Source organism: Canis lupus, chromosome 23, assembly GCF_011100685.1.
Source record: "Canis lupus familiaris isolate Mischka breed German Shepherd chromosome 23, alternate assembly UU_Cfam_GSD_1.0, whole genome shotgun sequence".
Lineage (NCBI taxonomy): Eukaryota > Metazoa > Chordata > Mammalia > Carnivora > Canidae > Canis > Canis lupus.
The window spans coordinates 17294635-17317194 of NC_049244.1; the positions used below are offsets into that span (position 1 = coordinate 17294635).

A 22560-nucleotide genomic window follows, 5' to 3' on the forward strand; every position below is an offset into this window, starting at 1 on the left:
GTACATGGGCCAAGAGAACATGTTAAATGACACCATGGGGATAGTCAGAAAATCCAGGCTGGGGAATTCTACTGGAAAAATGACATCTTTTCTTAAATAAATAAATTGCAAGGAGAGGAGAGCACTTCTCTTTGGTTCCTAATCTGTACTTCAGCTCAGATCAGCAACGTCAAGCTTACGTTATTCAATAGCTGGCATCTCTTTAATTCTTAACTCCAGGATTCTGGCTCTTTTCCAATTAGTAGACTGCTCCTCTTCTGCTTTAATTAATGTCTTTTTATGCACATTAATAATAATGCCTTATATTTGCCTAGCCCTTTTCAGGGCCTGATGAGGGCATCATAAATCAGCAGTGCCCACCTGTTTGGACCAAGTAGAGAACTTCCTATAGCAAGGGCTGTCCCGCCCAGTGGGTGGGGGGGGGGGGTGGACACTATTCATCTTCTCCCTAGATACCACCTTCAGTGTCTGAATGGAGATTCTGAGAGGATGAGCTCCTGGTTGTAGATTGCCTTTTTTGAGTTTGGGAATTCTTTGTTAGAAACATAATCTTTGGTGGAAATATAAACAGCGCATCAGCTTCCAGGGGGAGTAGGGGTGAGGGGAGGGATGCTATGTGCATCCCATGGAGTGTGGATGATAGACCATCCATGTGAAGGTGCACATGCATACGTGTGTGAGTGCTTAAGTATCAGAGAATAGTGAGTATAAACACTGGTCATGTCTGTCAACAAAGTAGCCTATAAAAACTTTATAAGAAAGAGTAGAAAGAAGCTGTAGGTTAGAGAAGATGAAAAATAAGGCAATATATTATGTCTTAACATGTTATAACAGTCAAAAAGGACAGGAAAATCTAAAGGAAAAAAGATCAGAGGACTGGTGAGTGATGTGTGATGTAACACGTCAAAAGTTTTCTCACTTCTGTCACCTAATTTCATTTATACTGTTTCATTTCCTTCAGAGTCCTAACTCCACTGATTAGATTCCAAATAATTGGTGTAGTGGTTCTGCAGCAAAGGCAACCTTACTTTATGATAAGGAAAAGAAGATACAGTTCAGGAATTTAATGAAGATTACATTTTTTTGTTCCTTTTTTTATTTCTCATTTAGGTTTTGGCTAAAAGCACTATATTCTCAATTGAACAATGAAGTGCTAAAATTGCTCAATGCTTGCTCCAAATCAGTGAGTTCTGGGGGAGCGGGGTAGTAACAATGATACAGTCTGTTCTCTCTCTCGTTTTTTAAAGATTTTATTTATTTATCTGACAGAAGAGAGCACAAGCAGGGGGAGTGGGAGAAGGAGAAGCAGACACTCCCCTGAGCAGGGAGCTTGAAGTGGGGCTCAGTACCAGGACCCTGGGATCATGACCTGGGCTGAAGGCAGATGCCTAACTGACTGAACCACCCAGCTGCCCCCAGTCTGTTCTCTTTAATATTTACTTGGCTTAGTTCAAAAGTATGTACAGTCCTTTGCTCTTTAGAACTATAGATACTATGTTTAATAGTTTATATAAACTAAGTTTATTCAGAGCAGGAGAGCCCTTTTATGTCAGTTCAGAAGGAGGGTCTTAAGGATTCCTCCAAACAGAACATATATGCCAAAGATGGGAGTACCTCTCTAAGCTGAATGTTTGAGAGGAGAGAGTGCCCACATAGCACTGGTCCAGGACTGCTGAACTACCTCAGCGCCTCTGGCAGCCATCAGGGCAGCTGCTCTGAACAGTTGGTTCTGTGGTAGCATCCACATCCTTCCTACTGGGTGACCATTTTCTTGCCTAGCTGGTATGTCCAGAATTGGACTCTCTATCTTCTTCTTCCTTCCTGCATCTGTATCACTATTACTGGAGGCATGTTTTCCTTCCACTCAGTCTTTAAACTTTGCAGTCATGTTCAGCTGCTCCATGTTATTTATTTTGTTCCTTAAGTCATTAATATCTTTGGATCTTCTTTGCATAGGTGGTTTTGCTTGCCCTTTGATGTGAAGCCCTGGGTCATAGCCCTGGTTCTGCCACTTACTAGCTATGCTCCTTGAGCACATTCCTTTTCAGTGTCCCCATCTGTAAAACTGGGATAATGCTTACCTTGGAGGTAGTTGCAAGAATCAGATGGAACATCCAGTATGTCTAGAATGTTTAAGTACTCATAAGTGGCTGTAGGCACTACTGGTATTATTAGGGAAGGGTACTTGATCTTCCTCTTGGTTACCACCTAGTTCCAACTCTTAGCACTTCTTGCTGGCACTACTGTCACAGTTTCTTTGCTGACCTCCCCTTTCTCCAATCCATCTTGCCAGACTAAGTTCTAAATACTGCTTTTTTTTTTTTTTTTTTTTTAAGCATACCAAAAAACCTTAGTGGCCTCCAGTTTCCTGCCTCACCATCTAAACCCTGGCATCTAGTTTTTGGGGCCCAGCCTCCAGTTTCCTGCCTCACCATCCAAACCCTGGCATCTAGTTTTTTGGGCCCACATTATTTGCAGGAGCCTTCTCTGGGTCTACATCCACCCTGACATCTCTAGCCCCATGCAGACTGTCATGCAATTGTGTCCAGAGTGATCCTTTCAGAACAGAAGTCTGACCACGCCACACATGCACACACACCCAGAAAGCTGTTCAGGGGCTCTAAGCATAAACTGCCAAATCCTCCCCACAGTATTCACAGTCCCATTTGGTCCAAGCCCTGCCCACCTTTCATTTTATTTTATTTTATTTTATTTTATTTTATTTTATTTTATTTTATTTTATTTTATTTTATTTTATTTTATTTTATTATTTTATTTTAATTTTATTTTATTTTATTTTATTTTATTTATTTTATTTTATTTTATTATTTTATTTTATTTTATTTTATTTTATTTTATTTTATTTTATTTTATTTATTTTATTTTTTTATTGGTGTTCAATTTGCCAACATATAGAATAACACCCAGTGCTCATCCCATCAAGTGCCCCGCTCAGTGCCCGTCACCCCCACCCCCCACCTCCCCTTCCACCACCCCTAGTTCATTTCCCAGAGTTAGGAGTCTCTCATGTTCTGTCTCCCTTTCTGATATTTCCCACTTATTTTTTCTCCTTTCCCCTTTATTCCCTTTCACTATTTTTTATATTCCCCAAATGAATGAGACCATATAATGTTTGTCCTTCTCTGACTGACTTATTTCACTCAGCATAATGCCCTCCAGTTCCATCCATATCGAAGAAAATGGTGGGTATTTGTTGTTTCTTATGGCTGAGTAATATTCCATTGTATACATAAACCACATCTTCTTTATCCATTCATCTTTTCTACCCTCATCTCATACCTGTCTTTCTCTTCATTGTCCCACACCAGCCACAGGTACCATCTGGGGTCTGTCTGCTTCCTCCTGTGTCTTTGCAAATGCTTGTTTTCCTGCCTCTCAAGATCTTCCGTCTCCATCCTTTACTCATTCTTACTCATGCTTTCAGCTCTCAGCATAAGTGTCCTTTTTTTTTTTTTTTTTCGGGAAAGCCTTTCCCGTCTAAGGTAAATCTGCTTGTTACCTCCTAGAACCATAGGCCCATCCTTCTGTACATTCAGCACAGTTGCAATTTCACATATATCCAGGTGGACATTTCACAGATGTATTCCTCCCTAATTAGGCAGTAAACTCCTAGAATACAATTTTTGGCCACCATTGGCTGTTTTCATTGTTTGGATCTGTGTGTGTGTGTGACACATGATAGCTGATAAAAAATCCCTGCTGAATTAATAAAGGGTGTTTGCTTTCCTCTCTTCAATCTAGATCCCCACACTTCTATAACATGGACTTTTGTCATATCCCTTTCATCACCTTGCTACTGGTATGCAGTGCCCAGGCTTTGCCCCCCAAGTTCTACTCACCTGGAATGTCTGCTTTGCTTCCTTGCATCCACCCAAATCCATCCTTCAAAGCTTGGCTCCAGTGTTTCTGCTGCAGAGCTTCTAAAAATCCTGCTGGTCTTCATGAAACATACCTCCTTTTGGAAGCGAGAACTCCCTACCTCATTTTACACTTCATTGTTTATTCCTTTGCTCTGTTGTTCAAGTACATTAGCCTCTTTCCCCAAGCAAATTGTAAATCGTATCGTTGCTGTGTCCTCCTTGGTGCCCAGCATAGTGCTGATAGTCTGGGGAGGTCATTGGTATATGTGATTTGATGGTTTTCATCTCTGTTTTACAAAACCTGCTCAGATCATAACGTATAGTAAGAGGCAAAAAAAGATGTGCTAGAAGAACATGTATGTCAAAAAACTGAACTGGAAAAAGAAGTTCTGAGAGTTTCTGTAATAAAAATAAATGTATTCAAACATAAGACTAATGAATTTTTGCCCTTGCCTTCATCCACGGGCATCCTTCTGAGGGTTTGCAGTTCTTTTTTTTTTAATAATAAATTTATGTTTTATTGGTGTTCAATTTGCCAACATACAGAATAACACCCAGTGCTCATCCCATCAAGTGCCCACCTTAGTGCCCGCCACCCAGTCACCCCCACCCCCCCACCTCCCCTTCCACCACCCCTAGTTCATTTCCCAGAGTTAGGAGTCTTCCATGTTCTGTATCCCTTTCTGATATTTCACACTTATTTTTACTCCTTTCCCCTTTATTCCCTTTCACTATTATTTATAGTCCCCAAATGAATGAGACCATATAATGTTTGTCCTTCTCCGATTGACTTATTTCACTCAGCATAATACCCTCCAGGTCCATCCACATCGAAGCAAATGGTGAGTATTTGTCGTTTCTAATGGCTAAGTAATATTCCATTGTATACATAAACCACATCTTCTTTATCCACTCATCTTTCGATGGACACCGAGGCTCCTCCCACAATTTGGCTATTGTGGACATTGCTGTTAGAAACATTGGGGTGCAGGTGTCCCGGCGTTTCATTGCATCTGTATCTTTGGGGTAAATCCCCAACAGTGCAATTGCTGGGTCATAGGCAAGTCTATTTTTAACTCTTTGAGGAACCTCCACACAGTTTTCCAGAGTGGCTGCATCATTTCACATTCCCACCAACAGTGCAAGAGGGTTCCCTTTTCTCTGCATCCTCTCCAACATTTGTGGTTTCCTGCCTTGTTAATTTTCCTCATTCTCACTGGTGTGAGGTGGTATCTCATTGTAGTTTTGATTTGTATTTCCCTGATGGTAACTGATGCAGAGCATTTTCTCATGTGCTTGTTGGCCATGTCTATGTCTTCCTCTGTGAGATTTCTGTTCATGTCTTTTGCCCATTTCATGATTGGATTGTTTGTTTCTTTGGTGTTGAGTTTAATAAGTTCTTTATAGATCTTGGAAACTAGCCCTTTATCTGATATGTCATTTGCAAATATCTTCTCCCATTCTGTAGGTTGTCTTTTAGTTTTGTTGACTGTATCCTTTGCTGTGCAAAAGCTTCTTATCTTGATGAAGTCCCAATAGTTCATTTTTGCTTTAGTTTCTTTTGCCTTCATGGATGTATCTTGCAAGAAGTTACTGTGGCCGAGTTCAAAAAGGGTGTTGCCTGTGTTCTCCTCTAGGATTTTGATGGAATCTTATCTCACATTTAGATCTTTCATCCATTTTGAGTTTATCTTTGTGTATGGTGCAAGATAGTGGTCTAGCAGTCATCAAAAACCTCCCAAGACACAAAACTCCAGGGCCAAATGGCTTCCCTGAGGAATTCTATCAAACGTTTAAAGAAGAAACCATACCTATTCTACTAAAGCTGTTTGGAAAGATGGAAAGAGATGGAGTACTTCCAAACTCGTTCTATGAGGCCAGCATCACCTTAATTCCAAAACCAGACACACAACAAAAAAGGAGAATTATAGACCAATATCCCTGATGAACATGGATACAAAAATTCTTAACAAGGTACTAGCCAATAGGATCCAACAGTACATTAAGAAGATTATTCACCATGAACCAAGTAGGATTTATCCCCGGGATGCAAGGCTGGTTCAACACTCATAAAACAATCAATGTGATTCATCATATCAACAAGAGAAAAAACAAGAACCATATGATCCTTTCAATAGATGCAGAGAAAGCATTTGACAAAAATACAGCATCCATTCCTGATCAAAACTCTTCAGAGTGTAGGGATAGAGGGAACATTCCTCAACATCTTAAAAGCCATCTACAAAAAGCCCACAGCAAATATAATTCTCAATGGGAATAATTTCCCCTAAACAAGACAGGGATGTCCACTCTCACCACTGCTATTCAACATAGTACTGGAAGTCCTAGCCTCAGCAATCAGACAACAAAAAGACATAAAAGGCATTCAAATTGGCAAAGAAGAGGTCAAACTCTCCCTCTTCACCGATGACATGATACTCTACATAGAAAACCCAAAAGACTCCACCCCAAGATTGCTAGAACTCATACAGCAATTTGGCAGTGTGGCAGGATACAAAATCAATGCCCAGAAGTCAGTGGCATTTCTATACACTAACAATGAGACTGAAGAAAGAGAAATTCAGGAGTTAATCCCACTTACAATTGCACCCAAAAGCATAAGATACCTAGGAATAAACCTAACCAAAGAGGTAAAGGATCTATACCCTAAAAACTATAGAACACCTCTGAAAGAAATTGAGGAAGACACAAAGAGATGGAAAAATATTCCATGCTCATGGATTGGAAGAATTAATATTGTGAAAATGTCAATGTTACCCAGGACAATTTACACATTTAATGCAATCCCTATCAAAATACCATGGACTTTCTTCAGAGAGTTGGAACAAATTATTTTAAGATTTGTGTGGAATCAGAAAAGACCCCGAATAGCCAAGGGAATTTTAAAAAAGAAAACCATATCTGGGGGCATCACAATGCCAGATTTCAGGTTGTACTACAAAGCTGTGGTCGTCAAGACAGTGTGGTACTGGCACAAAAACAGACACATAGATCAATGGAACAGAATAGAGAATCCAGAAGTGGACCCTCAACTTTATGGTCAACTAATATTCAACAAAGGAGGAAAGACTATCCACTGGAAGAAAGACAGTCTCTTCAATAAATGGTGCTGGGAAAATTGGACATCCACATGCAGGGCTTGCAGTTCTTAAGCTGAAGGAGACGGCTTATGTAAGAGGCATGGGGAACCTTGAACATTCCTCTCTTTAAGGTTTGAATCAATGAAAAGGGCATATCCTTGTCTTTTTAAAATGGCTATCTCGACCTTTCCAGGTCACAACTCATGTACTTCACTGTGCAGTTTAAAACACCATCCTGCCTGTGAAGGAGTTAGGATTCCAATGTGTTTACCTAATAATTAAGTTGACTTAACTAAGCTTTCTATAATTAGGATGAGCATTTCAGGCAGCCAAATTACTCCTATGCTCAACCACATGAAAAACAATCCCATCTGAAGTCGTTTGGAAGGCAACACTAGGAAATCATTTTCAGCATTGCAAGAGATATTAAGAAGCTTAGTTGGAGCAACCTACTGGCTTGGCTGCGAGAAATACAGTGTTTAGGCCTACCTCTGTGGCATCCTAATAGCAGTGTTGAGAATGTTATTAAGCATGTGACTATCAGATCTTCCCGCATTACAATATATTATAATCTTGTCATTTTACAGATGAGTTATGAGTTTTATCATTTGTCACTGAAGGAAAATAAATTTTCTAGAATAAAAAAGAATGGCACCATAGTTTTTTTCTACAGTGTAATATTCATTGGCAACATGGAGACTGGTAAACACAAAAATAATTTGTTATTAGTAGTGTCCAAAGTGCACAGATGGAATAATTATCAATTGCTCATATAAAATATTCTTATTAAGGTATAAAGTGCATAATGCATCCAGTAAGGTACCTGTAAAGCTCCATGGACTTTTATGTACATATTCCCTGGGGTGACTACCACCCGTATCACTATAGAACCTTTCCAGTACTGAAAAAGGCTCCTGCCTGCCTTTTCCTAGTCCTCCTGCCACAATGTAATCATTATCTTAATCTTCATTGCCATTGGTTAGTTTTGTCTGATTGTGAAAATGCCTATACGTGAAGTTATACATTATGTCTTCTTTGGTGTTATTTGGCTTCTTTTGCTTAACATTCCTTCATGTAGCTCTTCTTTTTTTTTTTTTTTTTGTGCTTTAAAGAATTACATTGGATGAGCACACCACAATATACCTATTCTGTCTGTTGACATTTGGATTTTCTCCAGTTTTGGGTCAGAAGTCCCCATTTCTCTTGTGTGTTTACCTAAGAGTTGGAATGCAAGATCATACAGTAGACATATGTTGCTGAATCTTAATGAACACTGCCAGTTTTCTCAAGTGATTGAACAATGGTATATTTTAATTCATGACCAGAGTATGTGAATCCAAGGTAACTACTGTTGCATAGTCCAAATTGTGACAGTTGTTTCTGATTTATTAGTAAGAATTGGCATTTTAAAATTATATTAATATAGGCATGAAAACTTGACCAGTCCAAGTGCTGGTTGGAATTAAAGGTAAAAGAAGGTTGAGAAATGTTTATAGCCTGAAATTCCACTTAAAAAATTCAGATTTGTGGAAAGAGCATTAAACAATTAGAATCTTAATAAAGTGTGTCATTTAGTGAATTACTCTTTAGAGTGTTAGAGATTCATGTTTGGAGATTAAAATTAAGCAATAGTAATTTAGAAAAATGTCTTAAGAAACTTGTTTGCCTCAGTCTAGCAAGGAGGCATTGTTTAAAACAGATGCATGAGAAACAATGATGATGTGGGCTAAACATATTGTTCTGCTGAATAATTGAGTTTATTCTTCATATGCCTGATACAAATAACATTTTGATGTCCCAAACCTATGCCATTATTTTTCTATCCATTTTTGTCCTGCTCTCATAAAGCCATAAAGTGCAGAGTTCTTTTTATTTTTTCATGTGACCAGGGAATTGTCTACTTTGCTTTCACTGTAATTTGCCTGCTTCTGATTTATAAGTTCTTTTGAAAGGAAGATGTGCCTTTATCTATTTACAAGAGATTGAAAACCACGAGCACTAAATTCTCCATGCTGAGACATAGGGAAAGAGGTCTCCTGTCATTTGCTTCTGACTGTAGAATAACCTGTGGCTTTGCCTTTTCCGTTCCAGTTATCTCAGGGATCTCCAGAACCAATCGAGCCCAACTTTTTCACAACAGATTACCATTTATTACATCATTCATCAGGTGGAAACAGCCTGTCCCCAGACGAACCAGCAGGTAATGGTCTTTACCACAGGAAATCGGGCTTTCACAAAGATATATATTGTTTGGATCAACAACTATCCTTAAAAGATTATCTTCAATTTATTTTATTTTTTTTATTATCTTCAATTTAAAAGAAAAATAGAACTTATTTTGATTATCTATGGCAATGGTTAGAAGGGATATACAGTAGGAATATAGAAATTCCCTATAATTTATCTTACCCTGTTGTGGCAGCTTCCTTGATCATTTATTAATGCCATAAACAAACAGCAGAATCTGTGTGGGTGAATTGTATTTCCTTCTATTTCTTCTTATCTGATGAGGGAAAATCAAATACCCAAAAGCATCCAGGGAGATAAAAGGCAGAAATGAAGAGTTTGAATATTTAAAATGGAGAACATTTGAAACTTTATCTGAAGAATCTACATCAAACATATTTAATTTGTTTTTCTTTTTTACATAAATCTCTCATCAGGAGGCTATATAGCATGGGGATTAAAGGTGCAGATTCTCAAAACCTGGATACCCAAATTTGAACCTCAGCGCAAACATTTAGCACTTGACCTTGGGCAAATTATTTGGCCTCTCGAACCTCAGTTTCCTTGCCTATAAAATGGTAGTAAACATGGTCTTTGGCACTATAAGGTTATAATGAGGATCAATGTAAACATAGAAAGAATGCTTGGCCATTAGAAGGGGTACAGGATAATGTGACTCTTGTGATAATTGAACTCTAAGAAGAGGCCTTCAAGCCACTCTGAGGATTCAGAGTTCCTAAATAATATTCAAATCACTATAAACTAGTTAGGTCACTTGGTGTCAGGGATAGGAATGACAGTGAAAGGGGGACTCGCCATCCCCTCCTCAATTTGGGCAAATTATTTCATGTATTGATTCTCAAGCTTTCCCTACCTCTTGGATTCCTGGGTTAAAGCCAACCTGTAGGCAGAATTACATTTAAAATAATCCCCGAGAAACCCATAAGATCAGAATAAACTGGTTTCTAAAGTCTTTTGCTTTTAAAAGTGCCTCCAGGGCAGGTCAGACAGTCTGCAGGCCAGACTTCTTACAGTAGTGATGCTGTTGAAACCAAGAGCTCTGCTGGAAGTCTCTGAGTGGCCTGAGAGGCAATTGACAGACGTCCAGGGCATCTGGAGGTGCCACCCCAGGGTGGAGCAGGCCAGTCTCATCAGAGCAGTCAGGCCGCAGGCTCAGACAGCAGAGCCTGCAGGCACTCTTGGGGGACACCTTGGCACCGAGCTTTGAAGAGGAACTGCCAGGACTGACTCATCAGCCTCATGCCTCACCTCAACTTCAACCCATCCTTTTTGTCTTTGCTCAGTGGAGGGGGCTCCTGGGCCTCCCTGCAAACACGTGTTGATTGATTAGAGTGGAAGCTGGCCAGTGTTGCTTTGGGTAGCACTCAGTTGGGCTAGGTGCTGGTGTATCATCCTTAGAACACACATCAGAGAAAGTATTGCCTTCTGGCACTAAGTACACTTTATTTCTCTCTTGGCAGTTGTAGGAAAGGGCCAGGTCTTCGTTGTTTTTCACTGTCTATTTCTGCCTCCAAGAATTCATTTTCTTTCTGGTACATATTTACTGGTTTTCCTTGTGGCTGAAGGAAAGGTTTTTAATCAGAAAACTTGCCCATCAGGTCATTTGTGTTTGGAATATGCCTTACCTTGCCTGTGCATGTGCGCACATGTACACATATGCACTCATGTGTAGGCACACACACTTCTCTTACTTAATGGCCCAGTTTATACACTGAGAAATGCCCCTAAACCTTGTATATTACTTTGTTATGGCTGCCTCCAAAGCAGCCAGTTATTAAAGGAAGAGAAACAAAGAGTTTGAGTATTCAAAGCAAGATCATTTGGAAAGTGCTTTTAAGTACTCATCTTTATCACAACTAAACTGTTTTCACTACAGTTGAGTTGTAATTACCAACAAAGTCTAACTAAGAAAATGTGAACCAAAGGTCAGACTTTCCATACCCTATCTATTTCAGGTCTGCGTACCAGCTTTGATTCAGAGGAGGGAATAACATATGAACAGATGCAGGTGAGGTTTTTGCAGTACCTTTGAACAATTTCATTTTGGTGCTTTTAATGCAATACTAATCTGAATTTCTTTTTTCTGACTTCAGACTGTGATTGAAGAAGTCCTAGAGGAAAGTGGTTATTACAACTTTACATCTAACAGGTGACTTCTAGATTTTTCTTTTAAATGTGAAGGATCAATTGGATCATTGGATGTTAGATCTGATTATTCTGGATTACAGAGACTTTTTTTTCCAACTTTTATTTTAAATACTTTTAAGAAATATCTTGGCTTAGGCTAGATACAACCATAGGTAGAATGTATGTTGCCTATCTTTTGTATGGATGCAGCTGCTGTTTCTCTGTTGAAAAAAAGAAAGGGTGATAGCTTAGTAGTAATTTACTTCCAGAAAAAAATAAGAAACATAATGAAATGGAAAAGCATTTCTAGGATTTTCTTTAAAATTAAACATTTTTCCATCCTAGTAGAGCTGTAAACTCAGATTTCCATCACTGAAATCTACCCCTTATTTGAATAGAATGCAGTGGGAAATGCGACTAAACAAAGAATTACTTCTCGTGAATTTAAGATGTATTTGTGGAAAAGGAATTTATTGTTATGTATTACCATTTGCTTAGCCTAACTAAGAAACCTCAGTTTACTGGGGCTGTGTATTATCTTCTAACATAAGCACTATTTGTGCTCTAAAAATATAGTGTTTTATCACTTCTGTGCATTTCTGATTCCTGCATTTTACTGTTGAGCATAGTGTTGGCCACAAAGTTTTGAGTGCAGTTAGTTTACTTTAGAGGCAATTCTGGGAAACACTGGTAGGGGAGTGAAGAAATATTTCAGTAAAGGTTTCATTTTCAAGCGAGTTACCATTGTGGCTGACTAGGACTTGATCCCACTGGGGAAATCTGAGAGCAAGTAAGTACAGAATACATACCTCAGATAACCCACTCAGGGACTGAGGGAGCCCAGGTATTTGTCCTACCATTTCCATTGGTCATATTTTGTGGCCTTTCTCACAGAGATTGTTAGTTCCCTGGCATTTCTGGTCTTCTGTAAGATGAACAGAACAGATTTCAGAGGCCAGAGAAACCCTCAGGAAAAGAAATGCAGGTGTTGGCAGCTGGAAAACAGGCCAGCATGCTACAAAGTGGCAGGGATGAGAGGATGTAGACACTGACAATGCCTACACATGAGTTGTCCCTTGACTTTTCCAAGGAGCCCCCTCATTACTGAATCATCAAATTGGTCATAAGCAACCACATCCACATTCTATGTGGCTCCAAGTTGCTTTAATTTGTTCTTTCAAAGTAGCCTTTTATGCCTGAAGGAACTGCCTTCCTTTCTGGCCATGAAGCTATCTTGTGAACACTATTTAAATCATTACAGAATTCGTCCCCAAAGATATTAGTCTGGGTAAGAGAAAGAGACCTCAAGAGCTGTTATGTTATTTATGGAAATTAGATTCTTTTTGAGGTTAGCTCTGTTTCCAACTTTTTTTTTTATGCTTCCTTTATTTCAACAAGTTGTTCGTATGAATCACAAATAAGATTATTCAACTGCTTGCTCTTTTGGCTTGATAATATATTTCCAAAATACTACCTTTGTCAATTTAGTTCTGTTGTGATTAATAACTACAGAGAAATGAATAATTCTCATTTTCCAAAAGTATATTATTAATAGAAATCACTGTCTTCATAAATGCTCTCCTCCCACCTTCCCTGGAGAGACTTTGAATTTTCATTTTTTATTCTTGGGCTGAGTAGATCCAGCTTTTCATTGATAGGACAAGTGTCTTTGTTTTTGACTCTTAGCCCCTTTTTATTTTAAGTGCCTTTGGCTTGGAGTTGGGGCAAAGGTTACTTTTGTCATAATTTATCTGCATATTCTTAGAGGCCCAGGATTGTGGGCAGTGAATGGCTTCATACTTTTGCAGAAACTGCACTGTCAGTAAAAAGTGAGGTGTGTAAGATAGTTAAGAAAGCTTTTACAAGAGCACTTATTTTCCCTTAAAAATAATTTTAGTCTTATTTTTAAATTTACACTTATCCCTTTTCAGTTCTATCCCTAAGTTTTAAAAAATTCAAACATTTCTATTTCTAAAGCTTCACTCCTATATTAAAAGACATTGCAAATTTTCTCATTCTAATAGATAAAAAGATGCCTAATAATGAAGACAAAAAATTATTTAGTTATATTCAGAATTGTGAATAGAATATGGAGACATATTCTAAACGATCAAGTTCAAGAAAAATACTTTGGATGTAGCATACATAAAATTTTGTTAAAATGCACCAAATTAAAATGAATCACTCACAAAAAAATGTTTATATCCATGATATTCCCTTTTCATCTTCTTATAACAGTGATAGAATATAGCTTGAGAGAAGACTCTTCACAATTTACTAATAAAAGTAACACTTGGGGGGGATCCCTGGGTGGCGCAGCGGTTTGGCGCCTGCCTTTGGCTCAGGGCGCGATCCTGGAGACCCGGGATCGAATCCCACGTCGGGCTCCCGGTGCATGGAGCCTGCTTCTCCCTCTGCCCATGTCTCTGCCCCTCTCTCTCTCTCTCTCTCTGTGACTATCAGGAATAAATAAAAATTAAAAAAAAAAAAAAAAGTAACACTTGGTTGTGCTTAAATACTTGTTTACTGGTGTTCCAAATTAATTACCAAGAAATAAGTCAGCCAACACTTAGAAGCACCTAAGAGTTCTCAGGCTGGAAATACACATAGTTCAAATATGAATCAAATCAGCGATGTCAGTGATGATTTTTCCATAGTCAAAAGACTGAAGATGCTAAATATCACTGGACATGAACAGGGATTTAGAATCAATATTTTCCCTAATAGGTTCCATAGAATAGCCAATATTATCAAAGATGCTAATAGATGTTCCCTGAAAAATTAAGTTTTATGATCAAATATATTTGGGAAACTCTGAAAGTACAGTTTTCCATTTTTAGAGGATGGTGACACACATCATTACAGAGTCTGAGATGTGCTATAAGGAAGAAATCTGTTAACCTTGTTTACTCCAGTATTTCTTCAGTCTTTCACTTGGAATACAAGTTCAGAAAGCTGCCCTAGTGAGGTGGTTAGAAATGGGAAACAGTGTTTTAAATCACCTACCAGTCACCAATATCTACCCAGATCTGCTGTTGTTCTCATTGTCTCTGTCATTATCTTAACTGTCACTGTCATAGCAAAATGTTATAGTGATCTTGGTCACACAGAGAACTGCATACATAATTTCTGTATTACTAATGTTTACCACATAAGACAGTTCAAACTTATATGTATCTACCAAATACCCAGACAGCAGCTAGATCATGAAGTCAAGACACAGCACATTTTTAGCCTAGGTCCTAGAGTGAATATTTAGTTAGGGATAGAGAGATGCCATCATCAAACTGAAGGCTCAGGATAAAACCATTATCTACTAGCTGTCTTCTGGGACAGTTCCTGTAATGGTTTAAATAATGGGGAGACTGCTAGGACTGTTGGTTAGCAAGACTATCTTAGGCACAATAATGTTGCGTTAGGAAAATGAAATTATAACAGAAACAGAAATAGCAGCAAGGAGACCTAGGCAAAATGGGGGATTCCTCATTTCTAGGCAACCAGGAAGGGAGAGGAAGAAAGTAGTGTAAAGACAATGAAATAAGGTCAGAATAAATGTGGCCAGCCCAAAGCACACTATTCTTGATCATTTGCAGGGGTGAATGATTAATTATATTATACATTCATAAACAGTTAGCTTCCTTACCAGAAGGTGATAGCCTTGCATGCCTTGATGTTATCATTGTTGTTTGTGAGAGTAAAACTGTTTGAATCCTGCAGGTGAATGGATGGCAGGCATATCCTCCTTATAAACTTAGGGGTACATGTTAACATTTTTAACAGTGAAATCTGTATTAAGAAGTAGAATTCAAGGGCAGCCCCGGTGGCTCAGCTGTTTAGCACCGCCTTCAGCCCAGGGCTTGATCCTGGAGTCCCGGAATCGAGTCCTACGTTGAGCTTCCTGCATGGAGCCTGCTTCTCCTTCTGCCTGTGTCTCTGCCTCTCTCTCTCTCTCTGTGTCTCTCATTAATAAATAAATAAAATCTTAAAGAAAAAAAGAAGTAGAATTTGTAAGAGAAGAAATCTACAGTTTGCATTGCTTTTTCTCCCAATTAACTGATAACATGCAAATTAAATGTTTAAAACTACAAGCTACTTTGAATAGGTGCTTGTTTTTCCATAAAGGATTATCATTTCCAATGGAGTTTGTAATTTGAGAAAGACTCAGCAAAAGGGGGCTTTCTAAAAATGCCCCATCCTATTATGTTTAGAATCACCTGTTCTTCACTGTGATCTATTTACATATATCCCTGAGCGGCTGCTTTTGAAGTTGAATGTGTGAAGTCAAATGTATGTTATTATAAAGAACTCTTTCCACTTCTGAATCTTCTAGATATCACTCCTATCCATGGGGGACCAAGAATCACCCAACCAAAAGATGAAAACCCTGCATTTTGAATGGACTTCGTTTTCCTAGTGAAGTTCAAGTTCTAGACTTCAGCTCTACCAGATGCCCAAGGATTGGGAGCTGCTGGAAGAGTGTGGAAAAGACCAAGATGTCATGGAACCACCAGGGCCTCTCTCTGGAGGTCCTGTGCTAGGTTATGTGGCCGCGGCAGCATGCGAGGCTCTGTACGAAGGCTACCTCGGATGCGGTAGACACAGGATGACAGGGCTCTCAGTGTGCTCCTGGAAGAAAATGCTGCAAAATTCATCTGTGGGGAGGAAACTTGCACCTCACAGAACTTTCCTCCAAGTTAAAAAAGAAACAACCAAAAAAAAAACAAACAAAATGTCATCTTTTTCAATGGAATGTTTTATATTTAGGATTACAGAAACTATGTTTAAAGGCATCTAGCCTTCCATGTATAAAAATAGTTTTAGAGAATATTAAAGACCCCAGAGTAATAATATATTGGGCAATTCACTGTATTCACCTCCTTTTTTCATTTTAAAAGAAATTCAAAATAGGTAATTGAATTTTGTTGTTGTTGTTGTTGTTGTTTTAAGGAAAGGATTGGTCCTCTCTTAACCAGTGGGTGCTAGTGGCCTGAAGACAGTAGACAGTATTTGTAACCTTTGCACAGACTCTGGGAATAGCTGTCAAATTGTTGGATGTAAGCTAGACTAATAGAATATATTGCTGTACAGTGTGTGTGTGTATACTATATATATGGAGAGGGAGGAGAGGTTTTGATTAGGCTAATGCTTTGCTGCTAATCAAACTTATAGTGTTTTTAGAGCACTTTGAAGAGTTCATAGAATCTATGAAAGACATGCAATATTCCTTATTCTAAGTCCCTTCTCACTAAAATCACCTATATTGTTTTAAAATTTTTATTGTTTGGGAATTTGAAATGAAAACAAGTTATATAATAAAATATAAGTCCTTTATTTATTCATTGAGGCATCCCTAAAAAACCCCCAAGAAGTCAGAATGCCAAATAATGTTCCATTCCTATGTAGGGAGACTTTATGATGAAAATTTTCTAGATTCTTATTGGGCTAACATCTCTTCAACTGGCTTATAACTGGTGTACCATCCAGAAATGCCCTTATTGCCAAGCCAGACTGCACTTCTGCTTAAAGAACATTTTAATTCTATATAACTAGTAATCTGAAGGCTGAAATTATGCTTTTTATTTACTTCTCACTGAGTCCTGGTATCTTTATTTGCATTGATATATTTTTAGTATGATTGAACAGGATTTAGTTCAATATATTTACAATGGCTGAAACATAATAACCTTTTGTATAGTATGGAAAATCTCTTAATGTGAATCCATACTGCTTTTACAATTTGTATGTTCAACACTTAAATGATACCCAAATTTCCTTTAACTAATGACTTTGAAAATTGCCAATGAATCTTTGTCTTTAAACCAAATTAATGATTACAAATACACTGTAACTTAAAATAACAGATGCAATTACAGTAATGAAAAATGTCAGTTTCAGCTTATAAACCAACTCCATTCATATGTGAAATTTATGTGTAAAATCAAAATGATTTTGTTGATTTACCCAGGTAAAATTTTATTCCTAGCCCAACTGAATTTGAACTTGCACTATTATTTTTTATTTCTATTCTTGTACGAAACGGGCGCATTTCCTCGTTGTGTAAGAGGCAGAGGCCTACAAGGGCATAAATTTTAATTGTGATAGGAGCCAATACCTAGAAACAAAGCAACTGTGGGGTAAAAGTTTGAACAATAAAGTTCTTTCTCAAATGATAATATATTGTCAAAAAAGTTTAGAAAAGAATAGTATTCAGAGGTTACACCTTGGTAAAAGAGAGAGGGAGAGAGAGAGAGAGAGAGAGAGAGAGAGAGATGATCTGTTTGAAGGTATTTTCTAATGCATACAGTTGACCTTATTGACCAGAAAGGGAACAAAGTGTTTCCATCAAACTATTTCTTTTAGACCATAGGAGTGGCATTTATTATGCTAGAAGCCAGTACGAATTAACAAAGATAACAAATGGATGTCCTGCTGTACAGCTTTAGGCCTGTCAACTCTATGCTGATGGAATTCTTTTGCCAAAGTCATGAATGTGTTCTATTTGATTCCTTTCTTAAATTACCAGTCACTGGATCCACCTTCTCCCAGGGCAAGAGCAGGCCTCCAAGAGAAGGCGAGGCACTGGAGAGGGATCCCTCTGGTGCATGCAGTCTCATCCCAACAGCGATGCTGTCTTTTCAAAAGCCCTCGCTTTCTGACTTTGCGACAAGAAGCACCCGCCCTTACAAAACAAGAATGATCATTTTGTTTTCACTCTCCAAACTGCCCTCTAGTGCAAAGAAGTTGTTACTTGAGGGTAATAGGCCTCGTAACCTTTGCTTGATTGCTTTTAAATTTTTTTTCTCTCTCTCGTATAATTGTTAATTATTTGTTGTGCAATGGAATCCGTGTGAATTCGTCTAATTCTCAGTCACTGAATATTTGTATGGAACAGAATACGAATCAGCCTTTTCAGATCACTGTGGATATACAAATGCTTCAGTTAATTATGTTTTGATCTACCAACTCTGTCTGAATATGTGTACTTGAAACCTTAATTTGCTTTTTAAAAGCAAGATGTTCCATTTGCAGGGAAGTGACTGCAGCAGGCATATGTACTTGCTGGTTGTTAACCTTGTATTCTTCCGGTTGTCTGATATCTAACTGGAGGTCTCCAGCAATAGTAACATGGACACTAGACCCAGTTCTCATGGGTGAATTTCAGGACCTTACTTGAGAAATGCTGCCGGAGTTTAAGGTGGACACTTCTGTGGCACTGGGCAGTGTGCATACGCTGGGCATTCTAAAGCAGAATTAAGATCTACTATTATGCAATCTACCCAAGTGATGGAACTGATTAGGAGATAAGGTCTTCTTAGAGGTACCATCTATGCCTTGTAAAATACTATGAATCCTGATGATCAACAACAGGTACAGGGCCGGTTGATTACATGTAATTCCAGCAATACCATCAGTTAATCACCACTCATATGTAAGATGTGGGAAGGCAATAATTTTGTTTAGTCAATTGTATCAGTATTACTATGCATAGTATCCGCATCCCTCCATCTCATTTGCTGAATTGCAAAATATTTTTATTGCTATTTCTCTCCCTTTTTTGGAATGGCAAGGAACTGTGTACAGATATACTGGATTCCTTTAGAAATGGCTTCAGCTTCTATTTGAAGGCAGGAAAAACTTCTTTGTAAGGTACTTTTATTGCTTGCATTTTACTTTTTCTGTGGTGTGTATTCATGAACACAGAAATGAGCTGGAGAGGCAATGCAAAGGAATCAATCTGAACCAGCTCCTTGGCAACCCAGAGATGCAGCTATGAAGGGCTCGTGAGCAAGAGAAGCACAGTGCTTCTCTATGTTGATCTTGACTCTTGGGGTGAAATTCCATCTAAACATGAAATTCTTCATGTTCAGCAACTGAATGTGATAATAAGTGTATTTTATGTACTTTTGGGTCTTCCAGACTATGTCCATTGATGGAAATTGACAGAATTTTGGATAGATTATATTTTCCATTGAAATGTGCTGCTAGCAATTTGCTTACCCTTGGATGCCATTTTTCACATTGATAGGAAGACACAAATGTCTCAGGGAAACAACTTTATGATAAAGAAATTCTTATGTGTGTCATTGTGGTTAAATTGCATATTGTAAATATAACTGTTATGGTTGATTACATTCCTGCTGTGATGTTGCTTTGAGATTTTCAAGAGGGATAGGAAGGATTTTATGATTTTGACAGAGTGACTGATGGATATTGCAAATTTACATGTCTTCTGGGTCCATGGGCAACAGTTGTTTTAAAAATGAAGATCGTGCTCCATAGAAGCATAGAGCATTCTTGGTATGTGAGCTAGGTTAGAGTTTTTTTACTACATACATGCAGTAATGAACCAGTTTTTAACATCTTTATAAGTTTATTCATTTTATCATAAAAGTGAACTGTATTCTCAATTGAAGACTGAATATTATTCCTCAAACTGTAGCAAGCTGCCTTTTTTTTCCATTTTGTACTATGAAGCTTTGCACTGTACCCAGGAAATGTATTTAGAGATAACAGAAGAGCATTCATTAGAGCAAATGTGTGACTGTTTAAGGGCTGCCATTTGGAAGTAGCTTACCTTTGTTTCATCTGAACAAAGACAGAAGTTTTGTTGCTTATGGAAAGTGACTGTCACTTTGACTGGATAGATGCTTGGAATTGATCTGGTGAACTCACAAATGAAAAATTAGCTGAAGTTTTTGCAAACATGTGATGAACTGGTTCCATAAAACAAGCAGAGAGAGGTTTGAACTAGAATAACAGACCAAGAGGAACAAAAGCTTGAGGCCTTAGCACCTGTAAGTCAGACTGCAAATGCTACTTATAAAATAATATCCTTAATCCATGACTTAGTTTTCCATTTCAAGCACCATTTAAGTTAGAATTCTGGAAAGAAATATAATGCTTGTACATGGCTATTACATTTTAGCTTTCCTTGCCCTTCATACAAGTATGTTTGCCTCATATTTCAGTGAATTTGGAAGGAAATGGAGCTGGTTTAGGGATACCTTATATCAAGAAGGAATGTAAGAAGTATTTGTATGAACCCCACATGATGTTGAGGGAGGCAAATAAATATAAGCACCCAGAAGTGAAATCCCTTAGAGGATGACTCATCGAGTTAGGACAATCTGCAAATAAAAACTGAGAAGTCACAGGGCAAGTAGAAGGCAAGTGGTATCCCAGAGCCTGGCATCTCCCAGCAGGGCAGTCAGGGGGCCAGGCAGTTCCCGATGCTTGAATGATTCCTGCTCTGGGTCTCCTGGAAGCAGCAGATCTGGTGTCTTCTCTCACATGTGGTTACTGATGGACTGGTCTCTCTGCACTGTCACCAGTGAGTTGAACACCAGAAGAGCAGCAGATGCGCCCCTAAGACACCCCAATCATATATAAGTCCTGTCTTTAGGACAGGGTCCCTGTGAAGCATTTGAAAGACATTAGACTCCTCTCAAGGATATGATTCTGTGTGCCATTCAGCCATTCAGGGAATATGTTTCTGCCACTGGCACCATGTTTGCTTCCCCATCTTTTCTCCATGGCCTCAGGCCTCTTTGGACTGGCAAACCAAATATTATAAGAAATATATGTGGATGTTCAAGATAAATGCAGGCAGGTTTGAATACATTTACACTTAGCTAGATTAGAAAAGAAGCATTTCAATGTATTTCAGTTTGTGAGTAAACCAGTTGATAATCAGGCAATGGAAAGATTCCATCATTGTTCTCTTCCAAAATGCAAAACAAAAATCACCTCAAAGGAAAATCTCTTATGTGCATTTTGTGTACTGACATTTAGTGGATCAAAACTAATTTATGATGCTTCCTATATTCTGTTGTTCCCAGTGGCGAGTTTGTGAAGATCAAAAAGAACAGAACTGCTCTCTGAAAAAAAAGTGCAGCCCCTAATCTCATGTTGCCCAGAGCTTCCATGTTCTGAGCAGCCACAGGTCCACTGCACCCACAGGATGGAAAAGCACCTTCAATCCACTTTTTCTCCCGTAGCTTCCAGGAGCATATCCCTTTCTGTTCCAGTCGCATCTGCGGGCCTCTCTTCTGTCTGGCATATGGGGCATTTCTATCAGGGTCATGCATGGTTACAAGCTTCTCGTATAGTGAGAGGGAGTGTGGGGAGTTGTGTGACAGGGCATGGTTCAGAAGGAGAGGGCTGATGGACTTCTTCCTCTGCACCTGATTTTATCTTCCCCAAACCTCCAAAAAAACTTCTGGCATGAGCACATTGAGGCTCCGAAGTGATGAAGTTTAAGGCCCTGGAAGAGAAGAGAAAGGTAATGCCTCTATGAAAGATTTATATAAAAGATGCAAGTGGCCTTTATTTTTGCTATTGCTTAAATATGCTCTGTAAAATGCTAAAGAAAAATTAAAAATGTATTTTCAATCTTAGTGGAAAAGAATCTCTCTTTTTGTCAAGTTTGTAGCAAATGATCATCGCTTTTCTCTCACTAGCTCTCTCAATCTCTTCTCTATGCTAATGAATCTTTTGATGAAAAAAAAAAAAAAGCTCCAAAAAGGTGATCATGTATGTTTATGCTCAAATATTTCCTACAGCTTTAACTGATGGCAACTATCTACTGCCACCAATGTTGCATAATGAGTACTTCAAAATTAAGTGACTTTAGATAACAAGTATTTATTATTTCTTCTGAGTCTGTAGGTCAGCTGGGTGTTCTGCTGATCTGAGCTGAACTCCCTCATGTGCATCTGGTCACCTGGCAGGCTGCCTGGTTCTGATGGTCTAGATGGACCCCGATGGGACAGGTCAGCTCTTCCCCCTGTGTGTCTCTTACACCTTCCCACAGCCTAGTCCAGATGTGTTTTGTGGCAGCAGCTAGAGCCAGTGCAGAAACCCAGGACTCTCTTGTCAAGCTTCTACTTGCATCAGGTTTTCCCACTTCCCATTGGCCAAAGCAGATCATGTGGTCAGATCTGGCATTAGTGTGGGAAATTATATCAGGTTTTTACTGCTGTGTAACAAACTACTATAAAAGTTAGCAGTTAGAAACAAGACAAGTTCTTTATCTCAAAATTTCTGTAAGTCAGAAGTTTGAGCACATTTTAACAGGGTTCTCTCATATGCTGGAATCAAAGTATGGGAAGGGTGCTGGGGTCTCCTCCAAGTCTTGGAATCCTCTTCCAAGATCAGGTCATTATTGGCAGACTTCAGTTCTTTGTTTGTAGGACTGGAGTCCT

General features: G+C 38.6%; 1 protein-coding gene across 9 annotated transcripts in view; it reads left to right on the forward strand.

Annotated features, from left to right (window-relative positions):
- Window positions 1-21753, forward strand: part of NEK10 (NIMA related kinase 10) — a 228214-nt gene extending 206461 nt beyond the window's left edge. For all 9 annotated transcript variants that reach the window (XM_038570664.1, XM_038570669.1, XM_038570670.1 and 6 more), the window contains 4 exons: window positions 9074-9182; window positions 11185-11237; window positions 11323-11378; window positions 15687-21753. In XM_038570664.1, coding sequence (XP_038426592.1) covers window positions 9074-9182; window positions 11185-11237; window positions 11323-11378; window positions 15687-15735 — 267 coding nt within the window. In that variant the 3' untranslated portion in view covers window positions 15736-21753. The remainder of the gene's footprint in view (window positions 1-9073; window positions 9183-11184; window positions 11238-11322; window positions 11379-15686) is intronic.
- Window positions 21754-22560: the final 807 nt, after the last annotated feature.